The 16,674-nt window shown below is 34.2% G+C and overlaps 1 protein-coding gene across 6 annotated transcripts in view; it reads left to right on the top strand.

Annotated features, from left to right (window-relative positions):
- The window catches only part of AP1S2 (adaptor related protein complex 1 subunit sigma 2), a 157,763-nt gene extending 142,619 nt beyond the window's left edge, over window positions 1–15,144 (top strand). Inside the window, exons 5-6 of one of the 6 annotated variants that reach the window (XR_008708809.1) lie at window positions 2,222–2,316; window positions 14,436–15,144. Coding sequence is in view for 3 of the 6 variants with exons in the window: in XM_055565789.1 (XP_055421764.1) it covers window positions 14,436–14,483 (48 nt within the window). In the remaining 3 variants the exon portion in view is untranslated. Of the gene's footprint in view, window positions 1–2,221; window positions 2,317–3,782; window positions 3,955–9,631; window positions 11,061–14,435 lie in introns of those variants that run through there. The other 5 variants (XR_008708807.1, XR_008708808.1, XM_055565789.1 and 2 more) reach the window with 5 other exon arrangements.
- Window positions 15,145–16,674: the final 1,530 nt, after the last annotated feature.

Genomic DNA, 16,674 nt, shown 5'->3' with positions numbered 1-16,674 from the left:
AGCATGGGATGTCCATAGTTCCATGCAAAATTCTCCTTACCCCATCTTCACCTAGATTAAAAAAAAAAGTTTTCTACTGTTAATTATAGTTCTTTAGAAGAGACAGGCCCTATTTCTCTTCTGTGACTACCTTTACATTTTTTTTTGGTACATAAACCAAATTGATAACTATATTAAGACTTTTTTTTTTTTTTGTGGGGACCAGGCTAAGACATTTTCTATTCAGTGGACCAAGTGAACCATTTTTCTTAATTTCCCCATGCAAGCAAGTCTTAAGGAGACAGAAAGTGGCTGGTCCATTCTGAATTTACAATGATGTTAAGGCCTTTATGAAACCAAGCTAAAGTCTGTATAGGGCAGTTAAGCTTCAGGTTATTCTGTTCAGTTTAACAGTTTAACTTGTTTATTCATGTTATTCACCAACAACGTATTGTCACAGGAAATCCAGGATGATAAGATGTTTGTTTCCTAAAACAGTCATTTATATGTTGATACATGATACAAGATCTCTGGGCGAGTATTTGAATCTTAGGTTCACCAAATAGATGATAGAATACGATGAGAAAAAACATTCCACAAACTGCTAAAATGGTTTGTCTGGACACTGTGATAACAAAAAAAATAAAATAAATAAAAAAAAAATTAAAAAAAAAAAAGAACTTCGATGATAGCTAATGCTTATTGAGCACCTAGATGTGGGGCATCCTATGCTAATCATCAGGATTTCCTGAAAAAGTGTCCTGAGAGCCTTTTAACTAATGAAGTAGAGGCTCAGTGAAGTTCCAGTGACTGGTCCTAGGTAGCAGTTGGCAAAACCAGGATTCTAAACCCAGATCTGCTAGACTTCAGAACTGTATGAAATCTTAACCACTGTGCTCTGTCTGCCCCAACTCCCATTCATGTATTTTCTTGGTATGAATATTTTAAACATTCTGTTTTAGATACCAAGTTCTGTTTGTCTCAGTAATATAGTAAAGAAATTCCTTATTCTCCTGGAGGTTTTTCTGTATTGAACAAAGTAGATTTCCTAAGACTGATGCTATCCTTTACTTCTTAGACTGGAAATTTTGTCCAGTTTATCAGTAGTTGGAATTCATTAATCGGATATATAGATACACATTAGTATTTTTCAAGTCATTTCTTGTTGGGTTTATCAGATGTCTAGATCTATAGTAGCTTTTTTTGGTCTTATAATTTAGGGTATAATAATCACTTAGTTTATGTCATGAAATGATTTTGCTTCCAAAATTGTACATATAGCTGTAAAGACAGTTATCTAAATGCAGTCTTATTTGTAGAAGTCCAAATTTATTTTAATTTAGTTTACATATATCATGATTTTTTTTTTTTTCCTCTTTGGTATCAGGTCTTTTACTTGAATCAGTTCTAAACACCAAAGATGACTGAACTATATTGAAAATATCTGCTGGCTTAAAGATATATGCAAATCACAAAATAATTTTGGTTTTAATCCTTTTTTAATTTGTGAAATAATACATTTCTATCTATAAATTTTTATTTCCAGAAATATTTCTTTGAAATGTCTCTTTTACTTTGTGTAAACATTATGTAGTTTGTCTAGGTAGTCCTTCATTTCATAGGCAAATAGGGTAGATAGACATCAGTGGATAAAGTAGATTTTCTATTAGCATTTTACAGTCAGTAATGAGAACATAAAATGAATGTGTATTTGAATCATAATTACTAAAATAGCAGACATTATGATTAAAAAATAGATATCTTTCTTATTTTACTTAATTACTTAGTAAAGAAGGGTTCAGTTTTAATATTTCTAGACTGAACTCTATATTTATTTCTTTTGGTATTCCAGTGTATGACTCCTTAATTAGATTTGGGGGTAAAGCCCAGAAAAATTGGTCCATTATCCAATTTTTAATGTTTGACCGTTGGAATTTAAAACATATTTTCTTAACATGCCACTAGTACTTAACTTGATTCTTAAATTATTAAAGTGCAACACGCTGAGATTGCTAAATTGACTTTTTTTTTTTTTTTTTTTGCAATACTTGGAACATTTTCCCCAGCACCAAATACCTATTTTAAGCTAGATTAGATTTTTTTTGGAGGGAGGGCATGGGGGTGTGGTACAGTTGGGGTTTATTTTATAAACATTACATATAATGACAAAGGAAATAATAGAGTGCATATTCTTTGTGAAGTCAGGCACTTACCAGTTTTTCTCTGCTCCTTAATTTTATAGAGCCAGAATGAAGAATGGGGAGGTTTGTCTGAGGATATCTTATGATAAAGAGCAGTCTAAGGCTTTAGTCCCTTTGACCCCCAACTTATTTATTGGTAACTACTAAATTTACCATTTTTGTGGCATGGATAAGATGGGGTGTTATGCAAAAACTGTTGCACGTGAAATGATTTCAAGTCCTTGCTTGATCTGTGAAGATCAAATAGTTAAATACTGGGCATTGGGCTTTAACCCTCAGCGGTAGATGCATGATGGTGTTGATCAGCGCTTTGAGATGTGTCAACCTTTTTTTTTTTTTATACTAACAGCATCATTTTCAAATTTGTGGAGGCTTTCCTTTTGAGCTTTGTTTGCTGTTGGTATTGTTTCTCACTAAAGTAATCTGAGAAATGAAAAACAAGTGAGCTACCAAAAGCAAGCATTACACTCATGAATTTGCTTCTACTTCAAGGTGGTCCACTATATGAACAGGTTTATTGGATTTACAATTGTTAATTTGCCTCATCTAGAAAGTGGTGCTCTATGGAAAACTAGTGCTGCTAAAATTGATTTGTTTTAGTGCTGGGGCTGCATGATATATCTTAGTACTATACAACATCTTTGTGGAAGTAGTAATTAATAAATCTTTTGGACTGCATAAAAATGGAAAGGTAAGAATCTTAGGCGACAAAGGGATTTCTTTAAACATGGATCTTTTGTAAATTAAAAGTATTTTAAGTGAGTACTTATTGAAGTATTTAATAACATGCCTCTTAATAAGTTTTTTTAATTAAAATCTTGCTAATTAATATTAAGGCATTGGGTAAACTCAAGAATATCCTACATTGTTTTAAAAAACAGATGCTTTCAAATATATACAGTAATATAACAGCAAAAAGCATTTTGATAAAAATCCTCTTAGATTGGTTTTAATCAGACAAACTCCTATAATTCCTTTGTAATTACCACTGTTTATATTAAAACCTTTAAGCCTAAACCTTCTTCTTTTCAGTTCGGTTAAAAATTAACAAGACTATAGTCCTTTATACCAGCATATTTTAATTTTTTATATGTTAACTTGATTGGGTTCTACTAGAACACATTCATGGATAAGTGAGGTTTAGTTACATTAATGCTTCAAATGGAAAATACAGAAGGGTAGATACAGAGAAAACAGAAGGTGGAACAAATCTTGCCTTTCACTTTGCATTTAATAAGAAGCAATTTGGCCAATGCCATTGGTCACTGGTTTTCAGGTTGTAATCATTCGCTCTATGTCTTTTGAGCTCTTTTTCCTTTGCTTTTCAGAATTTTGAGAATTTCCTCCTTACTCTTTCATTTTAATTCATTTTGAGCCAACTCTTGCTACTCTGGTCTATTTGTAGTAAAAGTTGGAATAACTTAAAATATTCAGTAACTGTAAATCTGATTTTCTGAAGTATTTGACAAGAAGCCACAGTAATACCATACTTTTTTATATCACAATAGTTACATATACATAAACTTAAATTATATATGCTTACTTGTATTTCTTGTTTTATAGTCTCATGTTGTCTGTTCTATTCTTTTTTTTTCAATGCTGATCCTGATCTACTAAGTTGATTGCATGAGCCCTAGGATTGAGACCTGCACAGGGACCTACCTGCAAAGAACATATTCCTAGGTGTTGGTGATGGTTTTGTTTATTTATGTATTTATTTTTTAAAATTAAAGTAAGTTGACATGATTTAAAAAAAAAAGTACTTTCTGAAAAATTTCAGTGTTTGAGTTCTTTTTTTACGCTCCTGAGACTTTTTTTTTTTCTTTTATTGCTTTTTCTGTGGTCTTTTTTTAAATAAAAATTCCCACTATAGGAAAATTAACAAATACAAGCAAAGACACTAGAATATAATCTTACTCACCAACCAGAGAATTAGATTAATTCTGGTTCTCAACTGGAGTTGGGAGTAGGGCAGTTGTGCCTCCTCAGGGCACACTTGGCGATGTCTGGACACGTTTTTGATTGTTACTACTAGCCACTACTAGCCATGAGGTGCCACTGGCATCTAGTAGGTGAAGATCAAAGATGCTATTAAATATCTAATAATGCCCAGAACAGCCCTCTCAGAGTAAGAAATTATCCAGCCTCAAGTGTCAATGGTGCTGAGGTCCAGAGACCCTGGTTTAATTTAACACCATGTAATATATAAACATTTCATTTACAGATTCCATTTATATTTATGGACTGCTACATCTTTTCAATATAATATATAGTGCAGATTACAAATGACTAGCCAAAAATGAATCAAAAGTATAAGGGAAAAAAACCCTAAAAATTGTGAAGAGAGGGATAAATCTGCTCAAGAACATGTAAATGGCTATAAAAATCACCTCTGTGATTCACCAAAATTACTTTTACTTGATCAAAATAACTTTTGATAACCAGAGATAACCCACAGCAAAACTTACGGGATGTCACTGTATAATTTCCTCAACAACTAAATCTGTTAACATTTATTCATGTTATTTAGTTTTTGTCTGGAAACAAAATTGAGCATACCCTGCATGCAGTTAGAACACTTGAACTTGCTGCCGACTTCCCTATCCACCTTAGGGATTTGATAATTCCTTATGAGAGGAATAGTTTAAATGACCAGAATTTACATATATAATATAGACTTATATTGTACATACATACTTTTTTGTTGTCTTTCTTTTATGCCCTATTAGTCTTATAGAATTTACTTAGTAAAGAGAATATTTGAAATTCAGTGATTCCAAGAAATCATTTATATTTTGAAAACCTTGGTTAAATTTAGGGCATTTCAAGTTATGATCCAAATGGAAGACCAAGACAAATACAATACAATTACCCTAAGATGTACTTAAAACTATTTCTTTACAGTCTAAAGTTGTATTTACTAACTTAATTATTCTGCTTCTTTATTTTTATTTTTTTGGTTTGTTTCTTGGATTGGCAAAGAATTGTTTCCTCCTTATGAACACTTAAATTTGTATTCTATTTTGGAGGATTAGTTTAGTGATATCTATTAACAAATGTGTATACTTTTTGCCCATTAGTTATACTTGAAGGAATTTTATCCAACAGAAATGTACAAATGCACTAAGACACACGCTGGGTATAATACTAAACCATTGGAACCTAATCAAATGTCCATCAATGGGAAATAGGTTAAGAAAATTACAGTACACCATATATGAAACTGTTACCTGGCTATAAAAGAAATGAGATCAATTTGTATGTAATGATATGGAAAGATACTCAAGGTTTATCAAGTAAGAAAAGATCTAGGAATAGGACATTAAAAGTATTACCTCGGACGATATTTGAGGTTCCCCCCCCCTCCTGTTTTAAAACATGTAATGTAAAAAAAAAAAAAATCACTCAACTTTCCTAGTGCTTCAAAAGTGCTTGTGAAATAAGACACCATGAGTCCTGTCACCTAAAAGATACCACATAAAGTGCTTTCATTTTTTTCTCTTTTTATTCATTGCTAAAAAGAGATCTTCATGAGTTTGGATACTCGGCGGCCCTTTGGTCTTTAGCTCAAGGTATAGGGTTCCAGAGTTAAGAGTAAGGACTTTGCCACAGTATTCAATAAAAAGTACCACTGTATTCTAGAACATGAAGGACTAAGGATACTACTTTATAGTGCATGGAATAAGTGAAGCCCCTTTAAGAAAAACTGGAGTGTAGCAGTAACTTCAAATTTTATATATATATATATATATATATATATTTTTTTTAGGGCTTCCCTGGTGACTCAGTGGTAAAGAATCTACCTGCTAATGCAGGAGACAGAGGTTCAATCCCTGGGTTGGAAAAATACCCTGGAAAAGGAAATGGTACCCTACTCCAGTATTCTTGCCTGGAGAAGCCCATGGGCAGAGGAGCCTGGTGGGCCACAGTCCATAGGGTCTCAAAGGGTCAACACGAACCTGCATGCATATATATGATTAAATGTACGTAATTTTCTCTTTGATTGCCTTGCATACCAGAAAGAAAAATCAGGATACTAGGTTTTCCATTTTGGATCCATACCACTAGTTTATTTAAGTACTTCTCATCCCAACAAGACTTAAGCCTTTAGATTATTTTACTTGTGAGTCATCAGCCTAGTATAGTGAATATCTGGGAATTTTTAAGGTAATGGGGTTTGTTTTAGGAACATAGGTGGTTTTGAGAACAGGTGTAACTTAATTCCTTGCTGCTGTGTTTGTTGTCCTACACTTCCCACTACAGTTCAGTCGCTCAGTCGTGTCCGACTCTTTGCGACCCCATGAATCGCAGCACGCCAGGCCTCCCTGTCCATCACCAACTCCCGGAGTTCACTCAAACTCACGTCCATCGAGTCGGTGATGCCATCCAGCCATCTCATCCTCTGTCGTCCCCCTCTCCTCCTTCCCCCAATCCCTTGGATTGAGAAAAAGATTATTCTTAGGATGGAGGAAAGTTGAATGTGCATGTATACTCAGGAAAAGAGCAAATGCAGAGAGCAATGAAAAACAGGAATAGAATAATGGAAAAAGTATATTGGGAGGGTGAATAGGAATGCAATCACAAGCATTGGTTTAAGATGAGTCTTCTCCCCCCTCTGTTTTGAGTTTAATAGGTTTAATGAGCTTAATGGGCCACAGATTTCTTTTTTTTCCTCATGAGATGGATGAGTTGATAAACTGTCTAGAGGAGAGCTGCTGGGACTGAGGAGAGAGAGAGGCAGATAACTTGAAATGTTGAAGGTTTGGCATAGACTTAATGGGGAAGAAGTCAGTGATTTGCCCAGATTAAAGGCCCATTTCAGATTTAAAATAGTAAATATCTAATCTTTAGTCCAAAAATAGGTCTCCAATGTGTACTAAGGGCAACTTGTGGTTTATATTTATTTGTGTAATACACTGGATTACAAATTTTTTTCTCACTATTTTCCTTTTGGTCTTTATTCCCACACGGTCTGTATCACTGACATTTCAGTGTATTTAACTCAGTTTGCTAGGTCATAGAAGACAGTAGGTCTAGTTCTGCAGAGGACTTTCACCCTCCCCTATTCTTAATTAATATAATTATTCCATGACTCATAAAATGTTCTCCTGGTGTGAAGGCCCAGAATACTGGAGTTATATTTAATCCACTATAATGTTTTCCTTGTATATAAGAGAAAAAATAACTTAATTATGGGCATATCTATCATTTAAAAATCAACCTTAAATGTTAAATGGTCTTTAAGGCATTTATTTATAGCATAACCTTTTCTGCTTCTGTCAGTTTAAAATCGGAAAGTATTTGAAACATGTTATAGCAACTTAAAAGTGTTGAAAGAATACATTTGTTTTTGTGGATTTTAGAGTTTTTCTTCTTGAAGAATGTTTTTCAGGTGAGGATTTCTGCCTTTGAAGAGTATTCTTCACAATTAATTGGATGCTAATTTCTTGTTTAAGTACAGTAATATGAATCATTGCTATAAAGAATAGTTTGGCTTTATCAACTCTTTTCTTTCCTGGTAGTGGTTTAGTTTAGTTGCTCAGTTGTGCCCAACTCTTTGCAAGCCCATGGACAACCGTTCTTTCCTAAAGGGTAGTAAAAGGTCTATTAGGAATGCCCCAGGTGGTCACAGTTGAGAATTGCTCGTATAGAATTGTTCCTTTTCTTTCACGGTTGTCTCCTCTGGTGAGGAACTGCTGTGTGCTTGACCCTGTTTGGGAAACTACCTTTTTGTTTTCTTTTTTTCCTCCCTTACTGAATTTTTCTTTTAATTGTTGGTTTTTACATGGTGTGATATAAAATTGAGAGACAAAACAAAAAAGATGCAAAGCTATAAAGGCTCAAATATTGGCATTATTTAGGTGAAAGTTTATTTGATAGACTTAAATTTTTCTTTTTCTCTCACCAGAAAACAGAGAATATGTTTTACAGCAAGAGTTTGGGTGTAAGAAAAAGCATAGTAGAATACGTGCTGGAGTACTGACATGCATCAAAATGTAGTAGGATATATAAATTGTTTGTAATAACAATCTTGTCAAGTTTGTTACTTACACTTTAGCATTACGTGAAAAGTTTAATTACATTAAATCCTAAGAGATAGTCCCACTTACTTAACTGATGATATTTTCATAGCAAATTTTGCTCTGATAATGATTCATCATTGGGGCTTATAATTTATTATTTTACACAGAGAATATTGAAATAGGTTCAGAGTTCATTGACCAAAAAAATATTATTAATATCATTGATACAGAAATAGAATTCCCTCATGAAAATGAAGCATTTGGGGGTTCAATTTATTATGGATATTATTTTAGCTTTCTGCTTTATTTCACAATGTTCTGAGTGGGAGAAAAAAAGCAATTATCTTTAAACTGTTTAGGGATTATCTGGGGATTAAAATTTTACTGGCTTTTTTCTTCAAATACTTTTGTATTTAATGGTTATTATATAAGGTATCTGTTACATATTTTATTGGAACAGTTTATATTGACTTTGTAGCCTAACAGTTCAAAGTGCCAAGTTGAACAAATAGTAAATTGAGGATATCTTAAAAGCAGTCAAGCAATTTTAAACTTTTTTGAGTCACAAGCCTTTTGGCTCAGGGTATATTTGAGAGTCTGATGGTCCATGGGCCGCCTTTTCAGGAAAATCTGTATCTAATTTTGCCCCTAGTTTCAGGGAGTTTTGGAATCCCTAGATATTCATCTCTTATGTGCACTCTAGGGTCAGTTTAAAACCACTTCAGGTTACCTTGTTGATCTGTGAGAAACATCCTTTTAGATACATTTAGAGGCATAGACATTTAACAGATCTGTTTGGTGAATTCTTTAAAATCTGTCTTCAGGATTATTTTAAAAGTAATAAATACCCTTCGCCACAAAGGCATAGTCTTTGGAATTTTCTTTTTTTTTTTGGTAAGTTAAGCGAATGATTAAAAACCTCTATTGCTACTAAATGGGTAACTACTTTCCATTCTTTTCTTAGGAAGGATTTTCCTTTAGAATCTGTAAAAGTTCATGGTCATTCTAGGATGTAATGATTTTCATTAAGGGATTAAATTCCTTTTGCTTCATGTAGTAAAATCCTGATGAACCTGAACACTGGCGGGAGGGAGTATTCTAACTGGATTTTGTGTTAACTCAGTGTTGACTAGATGACTTATACTGAAAAATCTTTTCAGTATATTTTTAGTAAATACAGTGCTTTTGGATTTTGTAGGACATAGGTCATCTTTTTGGTTATTGTTATATACAGTAAAGTTATAAAAGATGAATATGAATTCCTGGGCATTGTTTAGAAGTTAAATATTCAGCCATAAACCAAATTCTAAAAACAAATTCTAAGTTTCAATTAAGTTTTCTTTGCTGTGCACTGAACATTCTAGAAATCTGATTGTGTCTGTGTCAGTTTGTATACTGTGTGTAAGAATATATGCATTTCTTTTGTAGCCACGTCATGAATATTTTAATGTCCCTGTGTACTAAATGACCACTCATCGTGTATGCAGAATTTCACAGAGGAAATAGAGAGCTGATATGCTTATGAAAGAAAATATCCTCAGCTTGGTGACTGATTACCTTGTGTAATAATAGAACATTTTAGAACTGTTACCTTTGTAATAATTTTCCTGTTCTCATCCTCTTTTCTGTTTTATTTTCATTTTGTGTGTGATCTTGATACAGCTTTTCCTGCTTGCAACTGGTTTAATTTCTTCTTGAAAAATATGATCTATGATCATTTTGAGTAATGTTTCATTTCAAACACCTACATGTCATCATTTGTGAACCGTCTGTGATTAATCTTGTAAGAGAATACCTAGCAATCATTAAATGTTTACCAAAGAAAATAGAGCTGAAATGCTTGGTCAAAATTAGCAGTGCCACAGTACAGCATGATTTGATCTTCAAATGTTGGCAGGATGGGACTATATTTAGGGTAATTATAGTATACATGAGGAAACATTTTTAATGTATCACATAAATGTATTTGGCAATAATACAAGAAAGTAAAATCTGTACTATTATATAATATTTAAGCTAAAACATTCACGATTTCTAAAAAATTTGTAATGCCACATTTATCGACTGATATTTGTGCTATACAATATCAAACAGTCCCTCTAAGAACTATCAGAAAGCTATGTCAGAAGTCTCTTCTGCAATATCTATTGTTTAAAAGTAAGTAATCCTTTCAAAGTATTAATATAGGATTTATTTTATATAGTTAAGATTCTAATATTATTTAAATACTATAATATTTTACTAGTTATTTAGTTAAGTCTGCATTTACTTAATGATTCGTTAAATATGGTTTTATATTTGATATTAAAACCTTTAATACTGATCATTGTGTTTTAATAAAACATGCAACATATATTATTATAAAGAGAAAATTACCGAATAATTCATTGTTAATGTTTAGAGAGTTTAAAGCCCAAGTTAAGTAAGCTATCATTAAACAAGTTCAAAAGATGCTCAGTGGTTTACCACTGAAAGAAGACCTGTGAAAATGTGTATTAGGCAGGGGTGCAGATCAGTTGTTTCCATTCTTCCATTCTTGCTGTACTACATGACATTTGAAGCACCTGGATGGGCTATCAAATGAGAAATTAGCATTATACATTGATAGCATTAGAAAACATTGGTCTTTCATTTCCACTTTTTTCCTCTTTCCCTCCCCCAGCCCTGCAACATGGTATTCATCTGGTTTTAATGCTGCATAAATATGCATTGTCTCATGCCTGTTTGCTTTGGATGCTGTATGCCCAGCTGTAACAAGATGTTGCTTCTTTTGTTATTTGTATACAGCCGCTTGCTTTAAACTAGTAGATGCTGAAATAGCTTTCCTTGCATGTTTAAAATAAAAGTATTGCATGTACTTTGTCTCATGTGAATGACTTTTTTCTTCTCCATCCTCTTGACAAGTAATATATTTCATATTTTAATTTTTCAGGTAATTTTTAAAAATTATGGTTTAAATGTAACAATTTAATAGTTTAACCATTTTTAAGTGTCCAGTTTAGTAGGTTCAGTATATTCACATTGTTGCACAACAGATCTCTAGTTTTTCATCTTGCAAAACTGAAACTGTATCTAGTAGAAACAACTATTCCCCATTTCTCCTCCCCTCAGCCATTGGTAACCACCTTTCTACTCTGTTTCTATGAATTTGACTAATATACACAGTAGTTTTTTTCTAGATGGTTTTGAGCTACAATTTCAGTGTGAATATGTGAAAATTAATTTTATATTACAACTGATTAAAAAACTAACACTATTTGTATAAGTCTCAGTGGAAGAAAATGTATAAATGATTCTTTGAAATTAGGCCTTTTAGAAAGGACAGATATTTCAAATGCATATTGAGAAGCAATGTGGTTCTCTTCAAGAAATGCTATCTATATAAGATTGCAGCCAGTGAGCACATAAGGGGAAATCTAACCAGCTTCAACGAGTAGGATGAGGGGGTGCATTTACATGGATAAGCTAAGAATCTTAACTGTATAGAATTCAATGTAGGCACCCTGTAATACATTAAAGGTTGTATGACATTTTAAAAATTATCTAACTAAGTGAAAATGATTATTTTTAAATTTCCCCCCTTATTTAATGTGATTCATGAAAACTCTGAGACCATACAAATAGAACAGTATAAGAAACCCTTATGTACACATCACTCATCTCCAACAGCCATCAACAACTCAATGTTGTTTCATAAATCACCACCCTACCATGCCTTTTTTGCCTGAGTATTTTACAGCAAGCCCTAAACATCCTATCATTTAATCTTATATACTTCAGTATGTATCCCTAAGAGATAAGCACAGCCCCCCAAATTAACAGTAATTCCTAATATCTTATTCTTGATTCGTTTTTTTCCTAATTGTCTGGAAATTGCATTTTTATAATCAGTTTCTTAGAGCCAGATTCCAAACAAGTCTCACACTGTATCTGATCTCTTTAAGTCTCTGTTAATCTTTAATGAAAGTGAAAGTGAAGTCGCTCAGTCGTATCCGACTCTTTGCCACCTTATGGACTGTAGCCTACTAGGCTTCTCCGTCCATGGGATTTTCCAGGCAAGAGTACTGGAGTGGGTTGCCTTTTCCTTCTCCAGGGGAGCTTACTGACACGGATTGAACCCAGGTCTCCCGCATTGCAGGCAGACGCTTTACCCTCTGAGCCACTTAAGTACTTTAATAATTAATCTTTAATAATTCTGTAAATCTTTAATAATTTTTACCCTCCCTTGCCTTTTTTTTTTTTTTTTTTGGTTAAACTGAGTCTCCTATACGGTAGAATTTCTTCCATTCTGTATTTGGCAGATTATAATGGCGATGTTTAACTTGTTTTCTTATCCTCCATATATATTTAGATCTGTAGCCTGGTTAGGTTCAGGTTCAATTCAGAGGTGGGGAGGAGGGCAAGAATACTTCATAAAAAATATCCTTTTTTCACCAAAGCTGACTTTTACCCATTTTTCCTTAATGCACAAACATACTAAAAGGTCATTATATGAACTTTGTATATAGAGTTGGTTTATAGTAAGGTTAAATACCTTTATTTAGATTTCAGTTGTGTCATGTATCAGCTAATATATTTTGAGTACTTTCTGTGAATCAGGCACTAAGCCTTATCTCTCTTAATCTCTACAAATAAAGGTAAGTGCTATGATCCTTGTTTTCCAAATAAGGAAACAGACCAGAGTTTAAATAATTAATCTGAGATTATTCCATATAGTGCTTTACATAAAATTAAATCTAATGTATGGACTTATGGTTTGATTAATTTTTCTTCTTGTTTTGTGCTGTACCACAATTAGGATGCAAAAGTAAGTCATTTGGGTACAAAAAATTGTTTTCCTCTGTTAAAATCTAGTATGCCTTTTAATTACAAACTTATTGCTACTAATACCTGAAATTTGACCTAGTTGGTCCTTTTATTTTGTGCTGTACAAAACTGGACACTGGAAAATTTTTTAATATTTTTATAGTATGCTTGCTTTGGTTAGTCTTCCTTTGGCATTTACAGATGAGTATTGGTTGTTACACAGAACAAAAGGCACTTCTGTCTCAGGTGTCAGAGCATTCTTTCTGTATGTTGCTTCCACTGAAGCCATTGGTTGCTCTGGGGAGGTCTGGAAGGTAAGTTTCTGAAGAAAGGAATAAATACGTGTGACTCAAAAAGAGAGCAAGGAAAATAAAAATATATGAAGAATGGGGAGAACTCACGGGGTTTCCCTGGTCTTTGATGGTTCAGACGGTTAAGTGTCTATCTACAATGCAGGAGACCTGGGTTCGATCCCTGGGTCGGAAAGATCCCCTGGAGAAAGAAATGGCAATCCACCCCAGTACTATTGCCTGGAAAATCCCATGGACAGAGGAGCCTGGTAGGCTATAGTCCATGGCGTTGCAAAGAGTTGGACACGACTGAGCGACTTCACTTCCACTTGAATTTTTACACTAAGACAACTTACGTTTTCTGTAGAAAGTGCGAGTGGCTCAGTTGTGTCTGACTCTTTGTGACCCCATGGATACACAGTCCATGGAATTTTCCAGGCCAGAATACTGGAGTGGGTAGCCTTTCCCTCGGAGAAGGCAATGGCACCCCACTCCAGTACTGTTGCCTGGAAAATCCCATGGACGGAGGAGCCTGGAAGGCTGCAGTCCATGGGGTCGCACAGAGTCAGACACGACTGAAGTGACTTAGCCGCAGCAGCAGCAGCCTTTCCCTTCTCCAGGGGATCTTCCCAACCCAGTGATCAAACCTAGGTCTCCCACATTACAGGTGGATTCTTTACCAGCTGAGCCACCAGGGAAGCCCAAGAATACTGGAATGGGTAGCCTATCCCTTTTCCAGCAGATCTTCTGACCCAGGAATCGAACCGGGGTCTCCTGCATTGCAGGCAGATTCTTTAGCAACTGAGCTATCCGAGAAGCCTTTCTGTAGAAAGGTAGCTATCAATAATTTCCTTAAATGCCAGTGGGTTTGATAGCTTTCTGTATTACAGCAATGCAGCACAGCACAATTGGTAGGTAATCAGTAGGTATTTAATGCATGCTGAAAAAAAATCTTCTATGGTCTCTGATGTTGGGACACAAATTGCTAAATAAGCACTGACTCTCCATGGAAGTGCCCAGACTGCTGAACTGCTTGTGTTCAGCTTCTCTGAAACTTGCATGTGCTTCCGTGTCAATTTCACATTCTCAAACCTCCCCAGATCTGCTTACCAGAGTCTCACATTTTCCCTCCACAGGAAGCTGAAACCCCACGTAGTGTTCTTGAAGAAATTGGACTGACATAACTCTCCTCCCCTGTTGATGACTTCCTGTGGCATTTCACACACTGTAGATGGTCACTGCCTTCATGTCCATGTTAGCTAATGGTGTAAGATGATGTCTTGTCAGTATTACTGTTCTGCTAAGCTGCTTCATTCAGGCCTACACAATTTTTTTTTAAGGGAACTTTGGTTAATCAAGTGATAACAAGGGACTTAAATATGAATTAGAATGAATACAGAAAAAAAAAAGGTACTTTTTCTGGCTATTTTATAGGTCTGTTTCTCTTGAATAGGTTATTATCATTACTTTTGATTACGTGTATCTATGGGTATGACACAATCAGGCAATATACATTTATTATTCTCTTTGGCAAAAAAATCATGTGAAAGAAACCTGGTTTTATGAAACCAAAGACTACTGCATTTCAGTATATATGCGAATAAAGGGAATTGACATGTTACATATCAAATGAATGAAAATTTCCCTCTATGTTGAAACTTAAATTATACCAAAGACCCTTATTAGAAAATAAACACCTTAAAACAAAGGGAATACACAAAAAAACTAACAGAATGATGCTGTTTTACACTAAAAATTATTTCATAGGTATTCCAAACCTGGGACGAGGAACAGAGATCAGCTGTTTCATAATAGTATACATACTATTTTTAAGGCCAAGCAACATTTGACTCCTGACACAAATTTTTTTGTGGTCATAATCATTTAGTCACTTAATTGGATTGTTTTTGATGTCTCCCAAATGAAATGAAAATGTTGACTTACCAGGGATTCTTAACTTTATCTTATGGAAAATGTGTTGCTCTTTTCACAAAGTGTTGCATAAGTCATTGTTTAAAGCACGAATATTCCTTCTGGGGTGCTTGTTACAGCCAAGTTTATTTTACTCCCCTATTGCTTCCTTCCACTTAGAAGTGCAGTAAACTTTAGGGCAGCTTCCTTCCCTTCCATGGCACTGCCTAGTTATTCGAAGTCCTAAATATAAAAACAGACACCACCTCTCATGAAAGTGTGAGTTGAATGAAGTAAAATGGCATTAGTGGGCGCTATATTTTTTAAGGATATAGTCGTTTCAATGTCACTTTTATACATACGTCTATGTATGTAAATGTCTTCACAGTTTACACTTTTCATTTGTATCGCTGGGCTGGATTAAGCTTTGTTGTTATTGTGACCAATATTGAGGCCACGTGAGCACTATCTTACCACATTGCCAATTAGTTGTAATAAATGTTCAACGTACACAACTGTAGTGTGTTTTTATCTTTTTCCAAAAGTCTGTCAAACTATGAAGAGCTGCTAAAGGAAGAATTTTTTCAAAAAATTTTCTAGTAAGATGTTGAAAATTCACCTCCATTTGAATGTGGTGGTGGTTAAAAGCACACACAAGATAAATGGTGGAAGATTTAAGGAGTCTTCATGTACTTCAAACCCATTAAAAAATAATGTGGAGTCCGTGCTACTGAGAGCTTATCTACACACTTATTTTCAATCAATAAATGCCGCTTTTAAAACCTTGATGCAGTTGATTTTTCTCTTTCTGAATGAGTTCAAATCACTCCAGGTAATCAAAGGTGTCCTAACTCAACTGGAGTCCCCCTACGAACTGGAGGTACTAGCACACTTGCTGAGATGGATGGGTATAAGCAAATTACTGCATAGTATAAGTACCAAAGCAAAGCTTTGGTTATCTTGATACTTAAGGGGCTGCCTATTAACTACAGATAGGAAATGTTACATAAAAATAATGTGGAGTTTTTTTTAAAGTATACTCTGATTTCTGGAATAAAATATCTTTATAGGAAAATAATCAAAAGGATATTTAAGGAGGAGGAAACAACTACCATATCAAACAAAGTTGCTAGTTGCTAAAAATAAAAGATGTGTGCAATTAAAAAAATGTATGTGTAGACTTAAAGAGCCTCTAACAATGCAGGTATCTCTTCACTGAAAACAGGCCTATGGCAATGTAGAGCTGGCAATGTAGAGTTGCAATTTTTGAATCATAAATAGTAATCAAATTATAAGTTTAAAAAAATACAAGTTTAAGTTCAAAGGAATACACAAAAGACTGATGGATATTTAACAGAGTAATGACCCAGTCAGAGGTTTAAAAACTACTTCCTTCCATCCCTCTCACGCTACCCATTAACACTTGAGGGAAAAGTCAATTACCTTGAGAACAAGCTGATGTTC

Source organism: Bubalus kerabau, chromosome X (genome assembly GCF_029407905.1).
Source record: "Bubalus kerabau isolate K-KA32 ecotype Philippines breed swamp buffalo chromosome X, PCC_UOA_SB_1v2, whole genome shotgun sequence".
Classification (NCBI taxonomy): domain Eukaryota; kingdom Metazoa; phylum Chordata; class Mammalia; order Artiodactyla; family Bovidae; genus Bubalus; species Bubalus kerabau.
The sequence above is the reverse complement of the archived record's forward strand: the minus strand, read 5'-3'. Positions and strand labels throughout refer to the sequence as shown.